The sequence below is a fragment of the Mchenga conophoros genome, linkage group LG6 (genome assembly GCF_057382185.1).
Source record: "Mchenga conophoros isolate Kocher_MC1m ecotype Shallow Benthic linkage group LG6, M_conophoros_male_GT1.1, whole genome shotgun sequence".
NCBI lineage: Eukaryota > Metazoa > Chordata > Actinopteri > Cichliformes > Cichlidae > Mchenga > Mchenga conophoros.
Genome location: NC_140531.1, coordinates 28,317,027 through 28,343,476, shown reverse-complemented (window position 1 = coordinate 28,343,476; position 26,450 = coordinate 28,317,027). Strand labels below are relative to the sequence as shown.

General features: G+C 38.0%; 1 protein-coding gene across 1 annotated transcript in view; it reads right to left on the bottom strand.

Annotated features, from left to right (window-relative positions):
- The window catches only part of stx8 (syntaxin 8), a 47,770-nt gene that overhangs the window by 16,523 nt on the left and 4,797 nt on the right, over nt 1-26,450 (bottom strand). Inside the window, exons 5-6 of the mRNA XM_085277251.1 lie at nt 25,775-25,908; nt 24,784-24,876 (exon numbers count right to left, since the gene is read on the bottom strand). Coding sequence (XP_085133377.1) covers nt 24,784-24,876; nt 25,775-25,908 — 227 coding nt within the window. The remainder of the gene's footprint in view (nt 1-24,783; nt 24,877-25,774; nt 25,909-26,450) is intronic.

The window sequence follows — 26,450 nt, the reverse complement described above, 5'->3', positions numbered from 1 at the left end:
GGTAAAAAAAAAGCATCTTACAGAGCGAGATTGTCTAAGAAGTAAAGAGAGCCAGAGGTTCACTAATCTGCAAAGAACTGCATCAACAAATTATGGAACAATATCTGCATAACGCTTCATCTTTCGCGACCAAAAGAGCGGGGGTTGGGGACCGCTGATTTAAGGTTAAAGCTCTAACATGCAAAGAAGAAGCCACATGTGAACATTGTCTTCTTCTGTGGACCAAAGGTCACTTAAAATCGACCAGTCAGAAGAATTGAAATTTGAAAACATGGACACTGCATCCTCTGGACTAAAGAAGAGAGGAACCGTTCAGCCTGTTATGAGTGCTCATTTAAAAAGCCTGCATCTCTGATGGCGTAGCTTCATAGTAGAAAAGTCCAGTTACTGAATTGGCCTGCCTCCAATCCAGAGCTTCCATCAACTGAAAACAGTACGCTCATAATAAAATAAAAAGTATGGACGACACAGAACTGTTTAATTGCACAGAACTACAATTAAAATCTTATATATCAGACAAGAATGGGACAACATCACTTTCTCCAAATGTGCAACAGTTCTCAACTAAAACTGGAGATGCTACGCAGTGGTAAACATGGTCCTGTCCCAACGTTTTTATGATGTGTTGCTGGTGTCAAATTTAAGATGAGCTATTGTTTTTAACTTAAAAGTGAACATTTGTTTTGGTTTAAACACCTCATGTGTTTTCTATCTTCTATTGTGAATAAAATATGAGTGAATGAGATTTGCAAATCACGGCATTTCTATTTTTATTTACAAGCTACACAGCATCCCAACTTTTTGGGGAGTTGGAATTGCCCCCCCAAGGTAACCATCTATATAAAAATGACTCTCAATGATGGAAAGACAAGTTCTGCATTACATGACACCTGACCGGCAAACAAAAAGACAGAACCTGCCAACAGACATAAGTTGTGGCAGAGGAAGTAGGTCATATGAAAGCACTCCTTGCCCTTTCAAACGGTTTCACTCCTTCCTGGATTTAATCAGATCCTTATTTCTCATGAGTTTTGAAGACGTAAGCTGAGGCTTCTGGGACTATGCCTTAGGATCCAAAGAAAGAGAGTGTGTTCCTTTTGTGTGTGTGTGTTTGGCGCTGTGGCTAAGGTCTTTCAGTAGGAGTTCCTGACTTGAAGGTCGTCCAGATGGAAGCCTGTGTGATTTGTTAGAGCAAGCCACCGTGTTGACATGTCATCTCCAGAGATCTGGTGCAGCAACAAAAACAGACAGCTAAAAAGCCATCACACAGAGATGGTACAAACCGGAACCACGAAAACAACATGAATGGCTAAAAACGGCGAGTGAAATATATGTTAAGGAGCAACTGACTCACATGACAAGACTATGAGGAACAATGTAGAGTGAAATTTAAGAAATGGATAATGTTAATGTGTCAGTGACAGGATGAAATATTGATGTCAAAGGAACAAACTTTAGAGATAAAGCAATCTATAATGTTCATGCGATGATGTAGTTTCTTTCTGATGGTTTGTTGTATTTCTCTTTCTTCTTTTGTGTATATGTGAAATGGGAACAGACAGCTGCTGAAAAATTTCCAAATTAAAAAGTAATAATGTTGAAAGATGGCATTGTATACTTATTCACTCAGACAACTACAAACTAAACAGGAATGGGAAGCTAAACTCATCTACAAACTAGTGCCAAGTTTACAGGCAGTGTTCTTCAGAAGGGGAACAACAATGTATTGCTACGGTATGGCAAAGTAGTACTCAGTTGATATGATCTTCAAAAACTGGGCAACATGACCGAATTCCCACCAATGAGGGCTCGGGGCTGTCTGCAGCATTTATCTTTGTGAGCACAAATGTCTTCAACTCAAATGAAACTGCCTTGTTTCCCCCCAGCTAGAGTCATCGCCATTTGACAAGACAGTTTGCCTTTTGGCTGATACCAAATAATTAAGTTGCAAAAATAATTAGAGGAAGGAAAGAAAAGCAAGTAAGTTTGAAGGGCCAGAATGTTAAGGGGCAAGGACAAGCAGATGGGAGACGTGAGATTGCCGTATGTACAGTGTCCCTCGAGACTTCCACATCACCATCTAAGCATCAGGCAACAATTTAGAAGGAAGAAATATTTCCTTTACAGGCAGAGAAGGGGTGTAGACACTGAACCATTCGTGCTGCATGCCACTCCAACTAGTCATGGATGTTTTCAGTTGCTGGTGCCAAGTTTCTTAATTCAGTTCTGGCCCAGCAATAACATCCCATTTCATTGATGAATTTCCATCCATTCTAGGACATGATTTTTAACTATAGTTGCAATGAAACGCTCAATTAACGTTTGCACTAAGAATGGCTGCACTACAATATACTGCCTTTTTACATGCGTAGTCCTTCAGTTCACTCTATTATCAAATCAAGTTTCTAACACCATAATTCTCAGTTTCCCATTGTAACTTATCTGTGTGACAGGTGCTGGCTTAGATTAGCTATACCACAAAGAAGCCCCTGTTTCAGACAGAGTTTATTTATTTAATGTGCTATCACACTGAATAAACCTCTAAAACCACAGCGTGGAAAAGCATGGCATGTGTGTACACAAATTTCTCCTGTTTGTCATTTTTTAGGATGCACTGCTATACGCTTATTTCACCTCAATTATGCAAAAGACAAGCGCTCTTATTGAACACATACTTTGTTTTTAAATATTTGTAGCTGAATTAGAATGGGATTTCTGATTTGTTTGTTTTTTTGTCTTATTTTTAAAGTAATCTTTAAAGACACTGCAGTACATTAAGAACATACTTTAGTTTCCTCGTATAGAAATATATACAGCGGGGCCTCTATAATCCACTACAATGGTTTTTAAATGAAACAACCAAGAAAAGATTGAACTAGAGACATTCAGATTTAATTCAGTGTCTCTAACCAAAGTACTGAATTAACTGTTTAGAAATTAATTACAGACATGTTTATACATAGTTTCTCATTTTCAGAGGCTCAAAAGCAATGAAAAACAGTGACTGAGTTGCAGTAAGGTTAAGCCTGCTCTCTTGTCACTTCATGAGCAAATAAGCAGATGAAAGATATATACTTGTATCCAGTTACTGTTCACTGAAGCTTTCAATATGAGGTCAAAAGAGATGTCTATGCAAGCAAGAGGTCATCTTTAGGTTGAAAACCAAAAATGAAAGTATCAGAGAGATGGCGAGAGCTTTAGGTTAGCCAACATGGGACATTCTTCAAAAGAACGAATGCATTGACCAGCTCAGCAACACCAAAAGGCCTGAAAGACCACTGAAGTCTAAAGTGGATGATGACAGGATTATTTCCATTGTTAAGAAAAACAACCTTATAACTTTCAAGAACACTCTTAAGGAGCCGCTGTATCACTCTCAAAGTCTACAATAAAGACTTTAACAATGAATGTAAAAACAGAGCTTTTACAACAAGGTATAAATCACTGGTTAATTTCATTAAAAACAAAAGTCCATATAAGGCTTTCCTAGAAAACATCAAAAAGAACCTGCACAGATCCAGAAAGTTCTTTGTACAAATTAACCTCCAAAGACATTAACTCTCTCATGGCATGCATTTTTAATTTCTCTTTGCTATTTGGGCTGATTGGGACCTGATGAATGTAAAAACAAAGAATTATGTTTTTGTTTTGTTTTTTTTACCTGATTTTTGTTTCTGAGAAAAATCGGATGCACATATGAGGACATTCATTTTAAATTTCGATAGAACAGTGGCAGTATAACGTCCTCGTAAGTGGATATCAGGCCCTTGCAGAGCAATATTTAGTATTTTGGTCTAGACAACCCAAAATGTGATGTCCACATAAGTGGACGCCAGGTCCTAGGAGGTTAAAACCTGGGTTAACTGGTACTAAATGGTGCAAAGAGAAAAGTACAGAAAGGCAAAGGAACAGCTCACGATTTGTAATATTTCCAAAGCAAACATAAACAAAAACTAGTGAACAGTTACTTTCATAACAAGAAGTTTTAAGTAGTTTTACAGCTCATACAGAACCAGGCAATCCATGTGCGTTTCCTTGGAACAATTTTCCTTTAGAAAACAGTCAAAATAACTTTAAATCAGATGAGGTTTTTAACTTTATGGACCAAGTCACAGAAAATTTTGGTTACACCTGCTATAATACAGAGCTCTGTACCACAAAATCTAAGTGTTCGTATACTGGTTAGGATAGGTTTTCCCATTCTGGGATATTTTTTGTTGTTGTTGTTTCCTTGTTTTGTGTGTTAAGGTGAAATGTGTACTATTTCAGCCTGTCCTGACATCCTTCTTGCTCATGACAGTGATCAAAATACTTCAGCTCAGCGTTACTAAGTAAGCAGCTTTGTTGCTAGATTTTACCACTTGTCATGACTCTTTAGCAGATTCCCCCCCCAAACACAGCAAAATAGCTGTTTGCAGTAACCTATTGCACTGCTCTCTCTCTCTCTCTCTCTGCTGTGTTCAATGGGTGAGAAAACTAGCAAGGCTTCAGAATTACAGAGAACAGTGGTGCAAATTGTGAGGAAAAAAAAAAGACAGAAGTTTATCGCTGACACACATCACGTTTTTCACACTTACATAAAAAAGAAAAACACAAAAACAATGGGCATAAACCTGGCCCTATTTAAAAGCAGAATGGGACCCCTGAAACACACACACATACACCAATAGGAGACAGATGTTGCTTTCACATGATGTCACTTTATTCTGCTTTTTCCTGAGTTATCTCAACACCACTTCAAGTGCCTTCTAGAGCTTGAATCTTTAAAATAAAAACAACAACAAACAAACGAAAAAACCAAAATCATCTTATGGCCACATTGCCATTTGGGGTCAGTTTCAGGTCTGTTTCCTCCATCTTTTCTGTCAGGATCATCTGGCACGATGGACAGATGGATGCAAATTACCAGTTACCAGGACTGGTAGCTCATCATCATCATCATCCAGTCAGAGGTATCTTATGTAGCCCAAACCCTCTAGCTGCTGTCTCAACTAGCAATCGAATGTTATTTATATATTTAGTTTTACTATTTTTACTACAGAGAAAACTACTAACACGTCTGTAGAGTATTTTTTTCAAACACAACCATACAATGCCTCTTCTGGCTGAGTTTCCAGGAGAAGCCTCCTTGAGATTAGATGAGCAGCCATCCATGAATCCTCTAATATCTTTGGAAGGATGTTAAAGATTGAGTTTTGAAATTTAAAGCATTATATTGCAGTGGAAATGATCGTTAACAGACATTTATACCACTATAAAGCCATGATCTTAATAATAACACAAGGGGGTTTGCCAAAACTCCCTGATCTGCACAGATTCTCATATGAGCTGTATTCCCTTGCAGGAGAACGCCCTCTTCCATTAGCCCAGTTATTTAATTAAAACTCAGTGTGTTAAGAACCAATCTCGCTGAGCAATTAGTGGACTGTCTGATTCAACTTAAGAAGCAACAATCCAGATCCAATGTTAATAAGGAACTGGAAAGTTGTGTTACAGTTCTTTATCCAGACCAATAAAGGCACAATAGCAACAAAGAGAACAAGAAAAATATTACGCGAAAGCATGGACATCCCACAGTTTTAAAGATTGATTTTAATAGACATATAACTATGTGTATGTTTCTGTATAGACAGTAGGAGAGAACCTAGATCTAGAACAATGCAGAGTCATTGTTAGTGTATGCATGTATTCATTTTAAAACAAATCAGACAGCAAAGATGATGAAGTGCGGGTATTAATCAAAATCTGAACAATTTCACTTCCACATCACAGATCTATATCTGCCCCAAGGATCTGTAACGCTGACTCAAGCTCAAAGCTTTGGTTTTTTGTGTGTGTGCAGTGGAGGCACTTGGATAAACAGTTACACCCCATGGTGGCTCCAGGATGCGCTGTATTAACTTTGTATTATTTTAGGACTCATTCCAGGAGAGGGCATAGCACACAGAGAAAATGCTTGTTTCCTGTGACCAATTTAAACACAATCTAAGTCAGTGGGTCTAATTTTGTTGTGCTTATTCAGGAGATGATTTCTCCTGAGGATACAGAGAAAGGGGAAAGAGAAGAGAAAGGGTTTTTTAAGTCACCCCTCCTGTGGTATCTCTTGTTGCAGTGCAGGGAGGCCTGGCTACAACTGTTACCAATTGGCCCTGGTGTGACTGACTGTGTTTGAGGGTACTGCTAAAACACACACACATACACACACATCTCTGGGTGTAACTGGAACTTCACTTGGCACACGTAAAGGCACTCAGCATGATGATACTACTCATAGCAATTATGGTATTTACAAGAAGTTGCACAGTCTTGGAAAAGTTTCTTTCAACTTCTTTCTTTTTGGCCCTTGACTGCTTTTTGTACACAAACCCTGAGGGTCTATGATGAGTGAGGAATGTAGCGTTTACCTGTTTTTAACATAAGCACAAAACTCAACAATCAATTTAATGCTGAAACTAAAGACAAAAACAATGAAGACAAAATTGGATATGCACAATCAGGCTACAAAAGGTGAGCCTCTCTATTCCGGGGATTCCTATCACTGTTTAAATATTCACAATGGTGATCAATAATTTATAACTTCATTTGCCAACATCAACAGTAGAGCAGGGCGATATGGCCAAAAATATTTATCACGATATATATTTGAAAATTTGCGATAACGATATAACTGACGATATAATTGATGCGAGACAAAATACAACTCCACAACATTACTAGCGCAAAAAGACAACCTTCCATTTATTTTCACGTAAACAAGAAGCTGGTTTTTATGTACATTAAAGCTTTATAAAAATGTAACAGTGCAAATGCAAATTCCTTGCTGAAAGTTTAACCCAAAGGCATTTCCAGTAGAAATGGGCTGACATATCCTGAGCATAACCATGTATAATATCCACTGAAGTTAAAAAGAGGTGCTTTGCAACATTAAACTGCAGTGTGCAGTACGCATTTTTCGGACCATAAGGTACACGGGATTATAAGGCACATTAAGTGAAACAAAGCAGTCAGATAAATCAAACTTTATTAAACTCATTCTTCTTGCTTCCTCCACTTCTGTACCATTGATTCATTAATGTTGAATTCTCTGGCAGCTGAGCTATTCCCATGTTGTTGCAGTATATTAATGACTAACCTCGTATTGTGGATGGATTATCTCAGTTGTTCTCCTGACTGAAGTTTGGTCCGTTTACAGCATCCTGCCATGCGATTGCATTTGTCTCTAACCATGAAGAACCTTCACGTTAACTTTTATAAGTGGAAAAGTGTTAGTGTTCGTCCTCCAGCTTCACTGTTTATGTTATGCTAACATAGCTGTGTCGCTAGCGATCACGTAGCACATCATTATATACCAGCTAGCCCAACTTCAGTAACCCTACAAAGGTCACTGCTGTTTAGTTTCCTGTCTTCATTTATGTTGGAAGTGATAGCAGAGCTGTACGTTTGATCTTTTTCAGAAATCTCTCAGTCAGAACATGCTATATCATGCTTAGGTAACTAGCGAAACTAGCGAGCTAACTTCCGCTAGCTTCCTGCTAACTTCTAACTCCGTTAAATGTAATAACTTTTGTTTTCATGGATGCCTGGAAGTTAAACTTTATAGTTACACCTGGTAAAGCAGCAATGCTGATCGTTTTATTAAAGATCAAAGAATTTAGACAGTTTTCAACTCTCAGTGATGCTGCAGTGTTGTTTGACCTGAAGTCAAATATACGGAGTTTGGGACCCAGATTACTCCCAGATTTAAGAGCATCTTAGTCCGACAAATACGACAATAACAACGGCCGCTTGCATGTTCTGCAAAAAAATGTGCTTTGTTGTGTATCTGACGGACAAACACCAAACCAGTTCCACATCACGGAAGTTGCACCATTTTTACAAACCAACAATCGGCCATGTGCGTATGAAAACAAAGGCACTGCGCATGCGCGTTTTACTCCCATTCTATCGCGATATTTCATTTTCCTATCGTTGCCTAACATTATACCGGTATTACCGTGAACGGTATAATATGGCCCAGCCCTAATCAACAGTTCTGCAAAAGTCTTTTTTTTTTTTAAATCATGGGGCTAACCAAACATAATAAGATTCATTAGACATCAGAGAATCTTAAATAGCATTTTTTTAACTACAGTGGAAATATGATACACAAATCTTCCCACTTAGGCAAACCAGATGGAAAATGAGTTAAAGATGTAACGCTGTAGAAAACAATGTATACTACAAGAAATGTCTTGTACATGTAGACAAGTGTCTACATGTACATGTAGACAAGAAATTGAATAAGGAAGACCATCAGACAGATGTACACATGGACTCCAAGCTACACAATTATTTAAGTTTTACATGGGTAATGGCATGAAGCGTATTTTTTAAGTAAAGCTAATTTAGTGTCTTCCCAGAATTGACCAATTTTTGTGTATTTCTGACCAAATATGCATGTGTGCTGATGAGGTTTGTAATAGTATCAACATACGCACAATTTACACTCCCAACATCTGGCCTTCTGAAGTACTGATCCACATGAGAACAGATTAGTCTCACTTCTGGGCATCATTGTTTCTGGCTCCAACAAATCAGTGAGTTGTTTCAAAAGCACTGACAGACGCCTCCACTCAACACATTGAGGTGGGGGGTAAGATTCCCTTTTATTGCATCATTACATTTTCTCCCACCAGGTTATTGGCTGCCACAGTGATGATGGATGTCTTGCTTTTGCAACTCATGCCATGTACACACTTGCCAGTGATCGAATTATAGAAATGTTTATACATATTGTGGGACAACCTTTGCTTTCAATGAAAACTTTGCATTGGCACTTTTGTTGTCAGCTTTGGAATAAATTTAACTTTACTATGCTACCAGGAGAAGACGTAGCCTAACGATCGCTGAAAGAGGCCCTCCACTACTGCGTATTCATTTCAAACAATATTCACGCTGTTACATCAGTGATTTGCAGTTCCTTGAATTTCTGACTGCAAGTCTTTCAACAAGGGAGCATAAAATATTGACAGGGCTCAAGTGATAAGTCAAATATCATCTTATTATTCTGCAAACTTCAAACTAGCAAAACACGGGTCCTGGCATTCATCAGAATGATACTTTACCTAATACCACCCATCTGAACATTCCTCCAGACCAAGCCCAGGCTCGAAGGAGAGCTAGACAGTATTAAACAGGTGGCTGTACAAATGATGAACCTGAAATGTTCATCTTATACGTTTTATTTTATGCAGTCTGGATGTTTGTATTGAACTGATAAATTACATAAACTGGCATAAAGTGATGCAAATATACCAATATGCTGGAAAAGCACTGATCAACAACATGTAATACTATTAAATACATGCTTTCACATTTCGTGCTTTAATCCTAAACATTTGTGTGCCAACCTGAAACCGAAACCGGCTGTGTGTCCACAGACAGTTTCACCTCTCTAACCCTGTTACGTTTACCAAAAGATCAATCACCGCACATGACGGACACCAAAAAGAACAACCAGCTGATGAATGACTTACTCAAAATTAGGAAGAAAAAAACAAAGACTTCAAAGAACAGCACATAAATTCAAAAACCTGCCCATTAGTTCAGTTTTAGCTGATACTAACCATTGGGTTTATATTTGTTAGACACTAAATACAAAGGTGAAGGTTTTACATTTTTTTCCCACCAAACATTGGGTTTTCCCCAGATAATCTATTAGCCATTCCGCACAAGCATATGCATGTGGATACAGTAAATTTCATAGGACATGTTTCTTAAGCATAAACCAACAGCCCTGGACTCATATATGGAAAAAAAGCACCAAAGAAACATCTGTTATGCTGCTGTCTCAACCATGTTAAGTAAGTTAAACTGGCAACGTTACCACAGTTCTTTCAGCCTCAAATTATACTTGTATATACACTCACCAAGCAGTTTATTAGAAACACCATACTTGAACACTGTGCTCACAGTGTTCAAGTATGTTAATGCTCTGTGCCATGGAATCCACTAGACAATTCGAAATACAATATGAAGGCATTATACAGTCCCAATCAAAAGTTTAAGACCACTTGCAAAATGGAAAAAAAAATCATATTTTGTATGGTCAGATCTTAACAAGGTTCCAAGAAGAGCTTCAACATCCAACAAGAAGCATGAAAATAACGCTTAAACTTTAAATTCTAACCAACTGCAGCCCCAAAACAAAAACTTCAAAATCTTAAAGACACATAACAAATGTTATGGAAATCTTTTTATCTTTCCGAACAAAAAAACAAAACAAAACAAAAACATTTTGCCAATATAGTGGATTTTTAAATCACCAAATAACAGTATCGGTCTTATAAACTGCATATCGATTTTTACTCTACACTGTACCATACTACAACCTTACTATCATCTACCCCACCTCCAACCTCCCCACTCTTCTGTCTCTCATGTAGAAAGTATCACTTCTTGCCAGCTATGTTACGTACCAAAGGTAAGGTGATCAGGCAATACCTTCCATATTTATTTCAATATTTCGGCCATCCTAGTTGCCTATTCTTGGATGTTCCAAACTTAATCTCGGATTCATTAACAGTCATGATAGCAGAGCTGGTATCATTACAAGCCGCAACAATGTGACTGTTACCGTTTTCATCTTGTGAGTCTGTGTTTGCATGTGTGTGCGTCACTGAGGAAAAACACATTCACAGTAACACCAACTGCGACAGTGAAACTACGACAAAGGTGGTGTTGAAATGCCAGCAGGTGTTTGTAACTATGTTTGTCATTCTGTGTGTAGGCAGATTTTGACAAGGGGATAGAGCAAGAACATTACAGGTGAGAACATTACGGAGAGCATGAAGTGCTAATAAATAATTAAAATGAGAACTATAGAAATGAAATGCATTATTATTAAAAATAAATATAGGAATCTACTTTTTGAGATATACGTAGATGTAACTATTTTAACTTGCTTCAGTATTTCTTTGTATCAATTCCCCTATTTTTTGCTTTTCTCAACTTTCCCGTTCATTTATTAATTCATTTTAAAAATATATATTTATGCAGTCTTTATATATTTATGTTTTTTACCCCTTTGCATTTTTCTCAGTTTATATTCCAAAGCTTATTTATTTCTAAATGTTAATTTTACATTTCCTTCTGCAGCTCTACTTCATTATGTAAATGCAGTGGCCTTTTCTAAGTCTTTCCAGCAGCACAGCATGATTAAAATATAAAGCCTTTGGAAACAGCATGGTTCTTTACTGGAAATGATTAGCACTGCACATATAAACAAACAAACAAAAAAAGTGAACTGATAGTACTGGCTCAAAAGTACCTAAACCTCATCAGCAGAGAAAATGATGTCAGCTTGGATAAGTGGTGACTATAAAACATTTTATGATCTCACATTTTCCAAGATAGTTACGAGCCATCAAAAGAATATAAACATTTATTACAATTAAATAAGATACTATCCACAGAAACAACACAAAGAAAGCCTCAAAAAAGTGTTGAATTACAAGGAATGAAAAAAAGCTTTACAAACAGCTCTTTATCCTGTTAAATTAAACTGTTATGATGGCCAGCCATCACTGAAAAGTGAACAGTGAATATGAATTATAGCTGCCAGTGTATTGCATACAATTATTACACAAGTCATCTGCTCTGACTTTTTAGAATTGATGAAAAAAGGTCTAAAACTCTTAAAGCGCTCTACAAAGACCAACAGCACTGAGAAGAAGTTTGATTATTACCAGGCTTTTCACCATCATCACCCCTCTTATGGCCAGGTGCCACCAAACAATGTGTGTGTGATGAGCATGAGGGTGCCAGCACCATCAGTAGCAGCAGTATAAAGCAGGGACCACCCTGTCACTGGCACGGCACCTCCAAACCAGTCGCGGTTACACTTCATCACTACCATCACACTTCATTTGCAAGGACACCCGGGAGTGGGTGGCATATTAAGAAACAAGGAAATAGCAAAGAATGAAATATCATCAGTTTAATTGAATGAGTTTCATAGGACATGAGAACAGGGAAGTACCTGGATTCTCGAACAGAAATCAGGTTATCTAGTGCACTTCCTTGTTATGGTCAAATTAACATTAAGAAGACTACATTAAAAATGAAATGGTCATGTAAAAGAAAAAGACAATTAATGCAGGATTTCCTTTGACAAAAGCCCATTGAATATTTTTCCTTTTCAGCAATTTTACATGCAAAAAAACACTATGCCTGTGGTAAAGAGTCTATCCAATGTTTCCTATTCCCTATGTTCTCTGTGCCCCCCATCTGTCTCTCTCTCTGTGTCTATGGTGTGTAGGTGGGGTCTCCCTTCACTTGACTCTGCTCATCCCCTGTCCTAGCTCGATTACCTGCCTCCCACCAACTCACCTGTGTGCACTCAATTTACTTAGACTCTGACCGCAGTGGTAAGAATATGCAAACTGACTTACACGAAAAGTGATTGTAGTGTAAGTCTTCAAGTCAGACCCTGTTTCACACATAATGCACAGGGTTTGTTGTTACTAAACTTTCTCTCTTACACTTCAGCATCATGTCCAGCCTGACTGTGTCTCTGTTGTTCCCTTGCCCATCCACAAACCACCAAAAGCTCTCTCTGCTTGCTGTGGTCTTTCACCACTGCAGCTGCAGTGCCAATTGCCCGCCATTCTCTCCACTGCCCCTGGATTTCTGCTCTCTGCCTTCAGCCTGATCCTTTAACCATCATTTACAGAATGTGAACACTTATGTTCAAATCCTGCATTTGCTTCCTGTTATTTGTAACAAGATAGTTTTTTCAAAATCATATAACTTTTAAAAACTACAAGATTTTATATTTTAGCTGTCAGAATGTTAAAAAACAAAAAAGTAGGCTTGGGAGGAAGTATTATTCCTTTAAAATGAAATTACACTGAAATCACACACATTTTCACTGTTGCTGGAACTAAACCATTTATACATGCATTCTAATAAAACTGAGCATGAGCTTTCTCAATTGCTATTTTTAAGTGATTAGAGGCTTTCCCAATAACGGAACAAATGTGTTTTAATTGAAATAATCTGAGTCAAATAACTCATCATCCCCTGTGGTGAGTGGAGCTTCCCGGCAATACGCTGGCCAGCTGACTGACTGAGGAGTTATGGAGGGACTTTGATCTTCCAGCCAGACCCTGTTTCACACATAATGCACTCTGACGCATAAAGACACATATGCTCTCATGCTCAGACACTGAGACAAATACACATGTATAGACATTTTGGTCTATCAGCATCATAGAATCAGACACACAGCTAGAGAAAGACACAAGGTTCTTGTATGTGACATGCTTCCAACAAGCATTTATGTCTCAAAGAGGAGCAGAATTAATTTACAGTGCTTCTCAGAGGCACCACTGAGCATTACAGAGTTGTATCATACCTAATACAGATGTTTTCCTGCAGAGAAGAGTTTGGGGCCAGTGGGTATTTATCTTCTGGGGATCAGTGGGGCATGGAACATGAAACATCACAGAGGTGTTTTTCAGCCTGGAAAGTTCTCAGAGATGCTGGGATCAAATCCGGACTTTACTTTGGATCTTGGTCTGTACAGCTTTCAAAAAGGTTCTTGAGTTCAAGTCGGCATTTCTGAAGCCTCTCTGAAACCTTTAAATACTAATAGGTGTTTTTTATAGAAATAAGACAAGAAGGTCAAACCGCGTTTTTACTTCCAACCAAATTCAATCATATTGACTGCAAATAACTTGCAGCACTTAGAACAGAAACATGATAATCTGAATAAGTTACATTTTCAAATTGTTTGTTTTAGCTGAGCAGGTTTGAACATTTAAACAAATATTTAAGCAAACTACGCCAAAAAAAAAAAAAAGGGATGGACAGATATATTACTTTTCAGAGACTCAAAACAGAACAATAAAGTTTTTATGAAACCATTTCATTGAGCTTAGTATTATTTGTTTTCCATATGTTTACTCAGCTTTCTCAGCATGGCACAACTATTTGTTCCCTCTATGTCATTTATATTTATGAACTTTAAAAAGCGATCCAAAATATTGCGCTGAAACACAGTCATGCCAGGAACATATATTTGAATTTGAAACTGACAGAGTTAGGGACATTTGGCAAGCTAGGCTGACAGGAGAGATGAACTGCTGAAGTTTGTGGTGGATTTAGGGTAACTGCACTCTACTCATGAAAACCAGAATGAAAGTTTGGCCACCAGTGCGGCTGAAATAACTTCCCATTTCAACAGCCTCCCACATAATTGTGGGCAGCTAGGAATGATGGAGGGTACAAAGAAACCGGCACAAAAACATGATGCAACAATACCACATGCTTTGCTGCACTTAAAAACACAGCTAGATGCGCAGACAATTAAACAGTGAGAAAACCACATGTATACACAATGACACAAACACATTAGGGCAAATATGTGACTGTAGCCCAAGTAGCTGGACTCTACCCTCATATAAATCAATGACACACACTAACAAATGTGTCATTATCATACTGATCCTATTAAGTATGACAGTGTATTACATGTATATGCTGAAAGCATTTAAGCAGCTGCACCTACAGCTGTCGCATAATTACAGAGTTCCTCCAGATGATGAGTCAAAAGGAGGCGGTGCTGATCACTGAAGGAGAAGAAGAACCCTCCTCAGATGATTGAAACAAATTAACAAAACCTGTGAGAGATCCTATGACTCCTTCTTCATCTTGCCTAAATGTGGATCATTCCACCCCCACAACACAAGGACACAAGTTTAAATAATTACACTTTGTAGGTGGAATCACACAGTTTTACTGAGTCCTGCAGCTGCTGTGCCGCCACAGCCTCTACTGCCCACTAGTGGATTCATGTGTGGGCTACACAAGTCTACTGCTGAACAACTAATTACAGTGTTTCTATCATGGCCACAGAGCAAAGAGCAAAAATATAAATAAACAAAACCAAACTACTTTATTCACTTTACTTAAACAATTCACGTAGCCTTGTTTCATTTCAGTTCAGTGAAAGTCTTCTATGGCGTTATTTTTGTGCCACTATTCTGAGCGCACGTAAAAATAATTTGAGTGCACGTAAAAAAAGTTTGCAGGTGCAAGTGTTGCATTTTGAGGAGAAATTTATTTTGAGCAAAGAAAAGCTAAATTTGAGTGAACAAAAGTCATTGCTGCGTGCAAAAAATGTATTTCAGTGTTTGCTATTATCCACACACACACACACACACACACACACACACACACACACACACACACACACACCAGCAGCCCCTCTCGCAACGTGTTGCTCGCGCTCTCAACATTTCTGGCCGTGCGCGCTCAACTCTTTCTGTACACCGTTATATTTGTGCCACAAAACCAGCCAATCCAGACTTGGATGCAAAAAATCTGATTGGCTGTTTTGGTCTCCAACTTGCACCTGCAAACTTTTTTTACGTGCGCTCAAATTTTTTTTACGTGCGCTCAGGATAGTGGCACAAAAATAACGCCATAGTCTTCACTGCATTTTGCAGTCACTTTTCAATAAATGCAAATAAAACTTAACTGAACATGCCCCCCACAAAGCTGTCCAGTTAGGAGAAACATCGGTGTGTGTTGGTCTTCCTTAGTATGGAAAGTGTGTGCCCATTCACACTGCAACATTAAAGTACTGCTTGGCTCAGATGTGTCACAATAGGAGCTTGGAGACAAAACTACAGGCTGGGGTTAAGTCAAGAGTGAAACAGATGAAGCTGATAACAGATCAGAAGACTTTTTTAAAGATGATTAAAGACTTGTTGCAATTTATAATGGAACAGTGATGTATCACTTTGAAGGTTAGCTGATAGGCATCACTTAAAGGCCCACTTGAAGCTTGATTCTGCCAAATGCCCCACCAGCGTAATAACAATACGGGGCATGTTATGTCTACCAGTACCTTGCACATATTTTAGTACAAACAAGCAGTGAGATTTCAGAACACTTAATAGTTCACAGTTATGACTATTTTTTACTTCATGTAAAATACTTTATTATTGATGTTCCGAAAGATATTTTGTTTATTTTCAATTTAAAGAAGAGCTATTGTGCTTGTTACTTGCTTGTTTATTTTTTTTTCTCTTATTTTCATTTTAACCATTTCCTCCACTTTAGATTTTTTTTAAATTTGCTTGTGATTCTTCATTTGTCCATTTCTTTCTTTGCAATAGCTTTAATAAAATTTGTTAACCAACTTCTTAATAAGTAAGCTCAATTAGGCTGTCTTCACTGTAATTCCTCTTCACATCTCAATATTGCACATTCTCATCGTTGCTTTCTGTCATACTGTCCTTCCTGGTTCTTTCCTAACCTTCATTTTTAATCCCTTGCTCTTCTTAAATGTCTCCACTCAATCACTGAAGGGATAAAACCGCTTCACCTTACTAGCAGCACAGTACATTTGTAAGATTAGCCCACCATGCTCTCTACCGCACCGTCTGTGATTGCGCCAACTTACATGTGAGGTCTTGCATTAACGTCTAGCTCTCTGACTGGACAGTGGTCTCTTAGCTCTTCATGCAGATATAAATACGACCTATGTGCCAATCACAACTTGACAACATGTGCTGTACATGTGGTCCAGACCTTCGGCACAAACAAAATGATCACACACTTAGACAAGGCACTCACACTTTCAAACACACACACAGACTCTGAGGGCAGGCTGCTAAAGAACAGATGTATATATGTGCACTTGCGCACACACGCACACATTAAAACATAAAAATGCCCAGAAGATGAAGGTGCAATGTTCCCCCTGTGCTTAAATGGGAACCACGTGCTGGCTGTGGGTTGAGGCAGACTTAGTAAAGTAAGTCCTTCCACTCATTATGTGGGATGACCCATGCTTCCTTGAGGCTGAGGAAAGCGCAAGGCAGCTTTCTGCTAGTCGGCCCTTTGAATGCAGCCTCCAAACCAGAGTGGTTAGCAATTATATAAACAGAGGAGGAGATTTGTTCCCGTTGTCACTTGCGTTAGCCAAAAGGAACCTGCCAGACCAAGTCGGAGTCCGTCTAAGGCACCATTAAATGGCAGGGAACCCTTTGGTCAGAGCCAATGGAACTGGCAGCTGTAAATTGCAAAGGTTCCCATCCATGAATACCACCAACAGCTATAAAGGTAATGTGATTGCCCCCCAATAATAAATATAAACATCAATGTACTGTCAAATTTCATTTGAAATATATACTTCACAGCTCCTCCTTGTTTTGCATAGAACGTTTTCACACTAAGATTACTAATAAATAAGGTTTACTATAAAATAAAATTCAAATGTATATTAATACTGTAGACAGTAACACCAAGAGGTAAAGTAAGAATAGCTGAATAAAGCCTTATTTAAGGTGTTTATGTGGTACACAAATAGATTTTGAAAAGCATGACTTCCTCCCATGGCAATCTTCTAATTCAATTAAATTCTTCTGATTCAAAAAGGCAGCAATGGGTTGAGGCTGTATCCGTCATCATTCTGAGCTGAATGAGTGAATTAATGTCTGGACAGTTGTGTGTCATACTGGGAGTGTGGGAAAAGAAAAAAACAAGCTCCAATAAGTCTCACAAAAATTAGCAATTGCTGTATATTATATTATCTATCTATCTCTCTATCTATCATGGGTCATGATGACTCATGAGTCATGGCTTAGTCTAAAAGCCGTTATTTTAAAGGTTACAGGAATACTATATGTAAAATTTGTGTAATCTATAATAACAAATGGCAGTAAGGTGGTGTAGAATAAGACACTCTAAAGCACACAAAGATAGATTACTGGCAATAAAGCCAAATTCATCAAAGAACACCTTGCCCAGTGAGTGTTTGTTTCCAACGATGTCTCATCTGCTTATAAGACAGTGGTGGGAAAGGTTGTTGAAATCATACCTTCTGGATTTTTCCCCCCCATTTTCCTCATTAGTCTACTCTTTTTTGGTAATATGCACAATTAATAGTTTGTGAAAAAGCTTACAAGTGCCAGTATGGTGGCTATGTATATTGTGAGAATTGATGGACTAGCTAGAGAGTGGAAGGGAACCTCGCCCAGTCTCCATACAGGCCTGTTGGTAGACATCTGGAAGGGATCCGGGTCTGAAAATGAGCTAAGTATGATAGACCACAACTCACTACTGCATCATACTGTATACTGGGCTTCTTTGAGTGCCTGTCCACATGCACAGCATGTCTGTTAAATGTGCATCTAAGCACTTTTAAACATGCATGTACATGAAAGCTAGAAAGCAAAACAATAAACCTAGAACAAAATCAGGTCCCCACAGGAGTCGAATCAATCTGTCTCCGCAGTTAACATGATAAAGTTACTACAAAGCTGGAAGTAAGAATAACTAGCCGCATGCTAATATCTCAGCTGGCAGATTCTGTCCATTACAGATATACAGATACTCTTATTTTTCCATAGCCATTCATTTTCAGTGAGACAGAAGCAGGGGTGTACTATAACTATAGGTTTTTCTACTCTTTCTTATACACACAGAATATTCTGATAATATGATTTTGTCCAATTTTGTATGCAGTTTCTAAAACACAGGCAGCTGACTTCAACACAGTTTATTAGAGGAACTAACAAAGTCACAATGCCAAAGGGGCAATACTTGAGCTGAACAGACCATAAAAAGATTTTATTTTAGATTTCTTTTCAAAAGAAACATCAGCACCCACAAACCTGCAACGTCAGGATCATTTGATCCACAGACCTGTGGTTCGGGCGGTTCTTAATGTACTACAATATCACTTACATTATGATACAGAGAAACTAAAAATGAGTCACCATGATGCATAAAAAAGGCACAAACTGCTTTAAAACTGGCTTCGTCATAAGTTGGCCACTAGAGAATACCACTTTCAATTTCACACTTTGTTTTTCCATTGATGTTGGACTTTTGACATTATTGGTGGTTAAATAATAAAGAATATGTAAAACACTTATACAAATGTGTTTCCTGTTGTTTTCGATGGCTGGAAAAATCGCTTAAAAAATAACTAATGCATAAAATTGTCACAATGTGGTACAGAAGTTGTATGTTCACAAAAGATTTTGTTTTACTGTGAAACCTTTTGATGTGATTTCAGTATTTGCTGAGCAATGGCTAACCTTCTTAACAGTGGCAGGTGAGATGGCTAAAGCAAGCACAAATGTTTTTCCGGGTGTCTCCACCATGACTCTCTTTTACCACTTTGACAAACCATTTTTCTTTCTGGAGTACGAGCAATCCTGCCACTGGCTTTTTAATGTGGGGCCTTTCTTGCAAACATCTATCACCAGCACACATTTGCTCCAGATGGATCGAGATAAATCAAAGTCAAGATGGTGAACAAAGACTGCTGCTTGTAATGCAAAAAACACATTGGGGAAAAAAAAGACGGGTGAAAACCTACACGTTAGGATGTGGGAAATTATTTTATTCTATTCCTTTTTTTTGGTTGTTTTGGAGAGTCAAATCTCCTTATAAACACCTACGTTTTTCATACCCTTGATTGCCATGGAAATCTTGTTAATTTCCAGCATCAATATTTTGCTGTACTTAAAATTTTTTAAATGCTTTATTCAAGCAACAAGCCGGTCAAAAAGAAATCAATGTTAATAAACAGTAAAAGATATGAAAACTTTGCAGTTAGGGATTACTTCAAAGAACAAGTATGTGTGATAGAAAGTAACCTACTGGCACTGAGCCACCGTGTCAGAAAAGCACATAAGGAAACATTCAACCTTTTAATGTATGGATTTTTTCATGCAACCCACCACAGAGTGAACAGGACTACCAATGACTATCACATTGAGATCAATCACTGTTTATGGCGGAACTCCTGGAACATCGAGAAATTCTACACAAAAAAGCCAGTGTAATCACAAAAACAGTCAAGAAAGCTTTTCTAAATAAGAGAAAGGGTCTTAGTCCACTGAGGGGGGACAAAGAAAGCATGATTGATGGAATGTCTTTAGACGTTTTTCCATTAGTGTCTCAAAATGTTAATTTCTTTACTGTTCCAAACTAGATTATTCATCATTCACTATTGGTGACCCTCATGCCACTGTCAGCCCCCTCTCCTTCGCAACTTTATCAATAAGACACCAAAAAGGCCTTAGACAAAGATGGATACCAACATGGATAAATAGAGAAATAAGAACACAGGGACTCGTGATTGATTATGGCATATTTCTGATAGCCCCAAAAGTCAGGCTGGACAGAGCATCTTCATTTGGCTGGCTTTTGTTTTCCCATTAGACGTACGTCTATTAAGTTTAAAAAACCACTTTAAAGCCCTTCACGATGTCCTTAAAGTTGTCATTTTCTTATGAGAAATGAAATTATGAGAGTGTGGAACATTTTCCCTTCATCCTCTGTAGCTCTCAATAATTCACAGTCACACACACACACCAGTCAGCCAATCTGGTGGTCACATAAGATGATGCTCTTTTTCGGCTCATTGCAAGCTTGACATTCCTTTGATGACAACACTTTTCTGGACATCGCTAACTCTACGCGTTTCCATTTCGTCTGGAAAACACTACTCACTAGTACCAGCCTCGTTTTCAAACCAAGTGAATCAAACAAACAATAAATCAATCAACAGCTCTAACCACACAGACTTTCTGCCAGTGCCATCATTAGTATAGTTTATTTGCTCACTGAGCTGTTTCTAAAAGTAGGAGCAACCAAGAGGTCTGCGTTCTCTGGGGTAGCTGCTGATGTCACTGTGCAGCAGTGAGTGCCTCTCTCCTCTCCATCTACTGTTTATTTGAAGTCATTATTCCTCCACATATTGGCCCTTTAAACGCTCTGCTAGAGCAGAATCAAATCAGTGATTTAATAATCAGCTCAAAATTACGTCTACTGTGATCTGTTTTAAAAAAAACAGCTAAAAGATTAGTGGACACTTGGCAATTAGCACACTTCAGTCTGGGTGGCGACATGCATCAAAAGGTTACACAAACTGACCCATTGCAGCAGCCATTAAATATCAATAATGATATCAAAAAGAACCAATAGTAGTTGGTAAATGTAAAAAGTAGTAAATGTAACTTGCCGATCGCAGACTGATAGTAGACCTATTCCATATTATGGCAACACTTATGGCAGGTTTCAGTGCCAGTGTTGGTATGTTTGACAATCTCACAGCAAAAATCAAATGAGTCATTTATTTGAATAACATAAGCTAAATACAAAATTCCTGACCAAAACTAAGCAGAAAACTTTCACTCTCTGCGTTTACATTTCCTGGTTTTTAATTACATATAAGATTTGAAAGAACATCCCTTTACCATACATGGCATATTTCACTTCTGCAGTATTTCACTACCAGTCAAATCCAATTCAAATGTGCAATTTAAAATCTAACAAACGAGACAGCCTCAAACTTTGGCCACCCTTTTCAAAAAAAAGCTAATTTAGTGAGCTTGCCACTGTCTGTCACTCATGAGTAAAAGACATTGACATGGACTGATGTCACCGCTCCAGGCCGCAATATGAGAAATATCAACACCAATAAAGCAAAATTAATGTTGATCTTTCTTGGTAGTGAGGAAAACTACAGCTGACGCGAGCTGTTTTAGTTGGTGTCGGACTATTTTCGGCAACATTTATTGTGGAAATGAGAACATAATAATCTTTGGCAACATTACATAAGAAACATTAAAAGAAAAAAACTGATGATGACATGTCATTTAACTAATTGTACCACATAAACAACAAGGATTGAATTTCGTATTTTACTGCAATTGGAAAGAAAAGTTAGAAAATGTGCAGTTTGCTCATTTTAGTCTTTTGCTCAACGCAAAGTGAGATAAATGGTCTGCTTGCTCATTTCTACATTTCAGTTCTTTTTGATTCAGTCAAACTGAAGGGTTGAGGGCTTTGGGTTCATCTTAAAACCTCTGAAAAGGGTCAACTTCATTGCTGACCTCACCCGGAATCGTTTCCCCAAAAGGAAATGACTGCAACCTCCACTGCACTTTGGTCATGAGCTAGACTTGACGAGCCAAACTACAAAGAGCTTAATCTATTTATAGGGAAACACTGCTACAGTACAGTGATCAGGGGGAAGAGGAACCCCACAAGACGGAAAGACAGCCGGACGCCGAGGTTACACGCCAACTGTCAAGATCAAGTAGAAGTCTTGACATTCTCCTACTTTAAAACTTAAATCCATTTCCTCTACCTCTCAGAAAACATTCTTCTGACTTTTTATGTTGTCAATTTTTATGTTAAATGCAAGTAAGAAAACTGCCTTGAGAAATCATCCTTTGTACAGAGGAAATAATTTCTGTATTTTTCATTTTTGATGGCAAAGAGCATCAAATAATTAAAGTTTTTATGCTTATATACAAATACAGTTTGTATCTAAGCAGGAGAAATTATAATATATCTAAGTTAGGAATACAGCTACATTTAATGCAAGTACTCAAAAGATCTACAGTTGTGTTGCTAGGATAGAGTAGTTTCAGTTTTAGTCACCGTTGTATCATTTTCCTAAATCAGTTCTAGAGACATTGTCACTAAGTAAATTTAAAGTGTTTTTGCAATTAAAAAACGAAATAAAAATATATAACATATTCATCCTTTTCATCTTTTCATCGTTTTCACCCCCCCAGTCTAAGGGGTACAGATATTACTGACAAGTGACGAACAAAAAAGACAACAAAATGGAAGAGAGTAAGGGGAAACATTTTTAAAAGGTTATGAAATAACAGTCTGCTGTCAACAGTGAGTGAGATGCAACTGAAAGGGCAGAAAAAGAACAATCATGGGAAGCAACATAGGAAGGTTAAAATAAAAAAAAAAAGAAATAGTGGAAGAGCAGGCGCTGTAAATCATAACCTGGTGTAAACGAGTTAAAAGAACTTTAGTCCTGGCTGTAAAATGTGGACTGAGAACAAGAAAACTGTAAGAAGCTCAGACCGCTCCATCAGATGATGTTTATACACTTTAACAGCATCCCGCATGTCCCCAGATGCCAGTTTCCTTCACGCACCACAAACTGCTTCCATAACCAACACATACAGTGAGATTACTACCTAATATATTGATTAGCAGTCTTGAGAGGAGAAAAAAAAGTAGTAACAAGTGAAGGTTTTTACATTTTTACTTCAGATTTGGTTCAGGTTACAACACATGGGGTCCATTACCCACAGGTGTCACATTTTTAGGCCTTTACAGCAATGAAGAATTCAACTACCAGCAAATCTATTTTCAAGATTCACGTGAGGCCTAAAAACAAGTTTTTGTTTCCAGTGCTAAAATAAAACAAGAAAAATAAATTTTAAGTTTCAACTCCCCCATTGTCCAATCAGGTTCATATTTAATAACAAAACTTTGCAACAAGCTGGGGGAAAAAAAACTTTTCAAGGCACAATAAACACACTAGTTGGATAATTGGAGCAATACTCTGTCTCTGATTCAGTGTGACAACAGGAAAGCAGACAAAAGTCCTTCACATTTCCTTTCTTTCTATTCCCTTCACTGATCATTGTCAGCCATCATCAGTTAAACACCTGTCATTTCCTCACAGCAGAAGGAAATGTTGGACGTTTTCATACCGAGATCATTCGGTTATACAACCTCTAGACTTGTTTGGGCACAACTGCTCAGACAGGATATTACAGGATAGTACAACGCCTCCTACTCCCAACTGGAAACTGGTCATCAAAGCAGAACCATAACTGTACTAGGAAAAGGAAGAAAAAAACAAAACCACCAGACGAGCAGGTCCTATAAGGTTAATCAGACAGTCAACGAAAAGAAAAAAAAAAAAATCATTCTTTTTACTTTAACTTGGCATCACACTACGAAAATTTGTTTTATAATGTCAACAACAATATAAGATTTAGGCTTTATCACCTATGGATCTCTGCAAATACACAACACCAATGTTTACAGTCACTGCTAATTGCTGCTACTTTGATGTTACGTGTTTTTAAGATAAGCTGGCTAACCACGGAGAGAGAAACCTTCAGTTTGAAGTTTACCCACTTATACTCAAGTGTCTGTGACAGAATCCTAGGCATAACGTCATTCAGCCTCACCACTCCCTTATTATTGCTGTGTGTTAAAATATCTACTTTCCTCTTTTATTGACTCTCACTTTTCCCCCCTGATTTTCACTAGAGGAACTGACAGATTAATGCATCTGTGCTTTCTGTCAGTGCAAACATTAAGAGATAGCACTCACGGTTACATTTTCTTTTTACAAAAAGTGATAAGATATGGATGTACTTCCTCTTGGTAAGGCAATACCCTCAGGAGGTTGCCTATTATCCACTCTAGTGTTTAGGGAGCAATGAATTAAAGTAATTGTTTACCAGTTGACAGATGTTCATCTTTAAATCTTGCGTCTCAAGTACCACCCATCTAAGTGAAAAAAAAAGAAAAAGTCTGGAGCAATGCGCTCAATTCTGTACAGCACATCTGCCTGTGATGGAAGCTATTTATGGATTGAGGAGTGATATTTTGCCAGGAATAACTCAAAAGAACCATTAGTTCTGAGTGAGCAGATCTGTTTTTTTCATTTATTTAAGCTGCCTTAGCACAGGCAGATGTATGACAAAGGACATTGGGGCAGACCTAAATGTGATGCCAGGTGCTCTGATAATAGTAGGTGTGTGCTGGGCACTGTTAGTTATGTGGTGGTGTGGGAGAATATTAATGTCCATGAGGCAAGTAGTTCCACTGCAGAAGAGAGGTATGGCTGACTGCTTTCACACTGTGTTGTGTAATGTGTCTGGAATTTGATGAATATGTACAGACATACACACACACACACACACACACATAAAACCTTACCATTCTGTTCATCCAGTTCATTGCCAATCTCCTGGCCCATTATCTTCTGTCGGCTGATGACAGCTGCTAGTGCATCCAAGCCTGCATCCTGAGCTGAGATGAGAGGAAAGAAAACAAAGACTGTTACAAGCTTGACCATGAGACGAAAAATGAATCAACTGATTTTATGTATTGTAATTTACCATGACTGCAAAACAAGGCAAAATGAAATGAATGTGATGAATGATACACAAAAAAGACAAATGTAGTAGTGGTGACATATATATGTCGTAAATATTTGTGAAACTGGAATGACAGGCTGCTCGTAGAAGAGAAGAGAAGAGAAGAGAAGAGAAGAGAAGAGAAGAGAAGAGAAGAGAAGAGAAGAGAAGAGAAGAGAAGAGAAGAGAAGAGAAGAGATTTGGCCTCTGCAGGTTTCTAAGTTTGACACACTCTTTACCACAGGAATGTTTTTTAACCACAAGTTCATGGGCTTGCCATTACCCAACTCCACCAGAAATCCCACGTGGGACACAAAACCTCCATATGGTTTGGTTTCATTGTCTTAACAGGAATCTCTGATCCCAAAATGACAATAACCAGAGCCGTAATGGAGACATTGCAATGAAGTGTCATATGGAATCAGGTGAACTAATGTCTGGGTGTTCAAGTCATGTCAGAGCCAAGAGACAGGGGAAAAAAAAAAACGGTGGTGAGTTTACGATATTCCTTCATGGTGTGAATTATGATGATGCAGTTATATACTTTGTTCGGTCAGCACAGGTTTAATACACATATGGTAGTGCCTGGGACTTACTCGTTATCTATTTATTTTGCTGCTTCCACCAACACTTTATTGTTATCTTCTTATGTTTACTAAGGCAAATAATACAGGATACTGTATAAATGCTACACGTGTACTGTACTTATATATATATATATATATATATATATATATATATATATGAAATTTACTATAATTTTAATTGTTCTTGAACAGTCATGTAGTTACCCTCAATGACTCGTTGTTGCTGCTGTTTAATCTCTCCAAAGGTCAGCCCCTTGGTCTCATCCGATTCGTTGATCAGCCAAGGGTTGGCTGAAGTGCCTCCACTGGCTCCTGCTCCTCCGGCCATCAATGTGGACCTGTGACATATAATCATAACAATTCTTAGTTTCCCAGCATTCTTCCGAAATAAAACAAACATAAATAGTAAAAAAAAAATAGGTCCATAATGAAAACTAAAAATTTGCTTTGGAAATTAAATTACTGATACTTTCCAAACAAAGCACAAGCAGCAGTTAAACTATGAAAGTAAAATGCACATCTGTACTATTACAGCAATTACCTATACCAGAAAAAAATCAATCAATTCTATGCTTTTTCTAGGATCTATGACACCCCCACAGATCACAGAAAAACACTGGTTATTTGCTTGTCTTTTAATGATTGAAAATGCCTCGGCTCTTGCAGTATGTAAACAGTGCATGTTAATCTGTCACAGAACTATGGACTGCAGAGGTTTTGCTCTGACAATGTGACATACAAGAAAGCTCTTTACACTATAATGTGCTGCGCTAAACAACCCTGTGTGGTTTGAAACCTATTCTCCTCCTAATAGCTTAAAGCTGTGTTTCTGACCCCCACCAGTTTTGACTGTCATGCTGTGATGGGTTCAGGGTCTGTG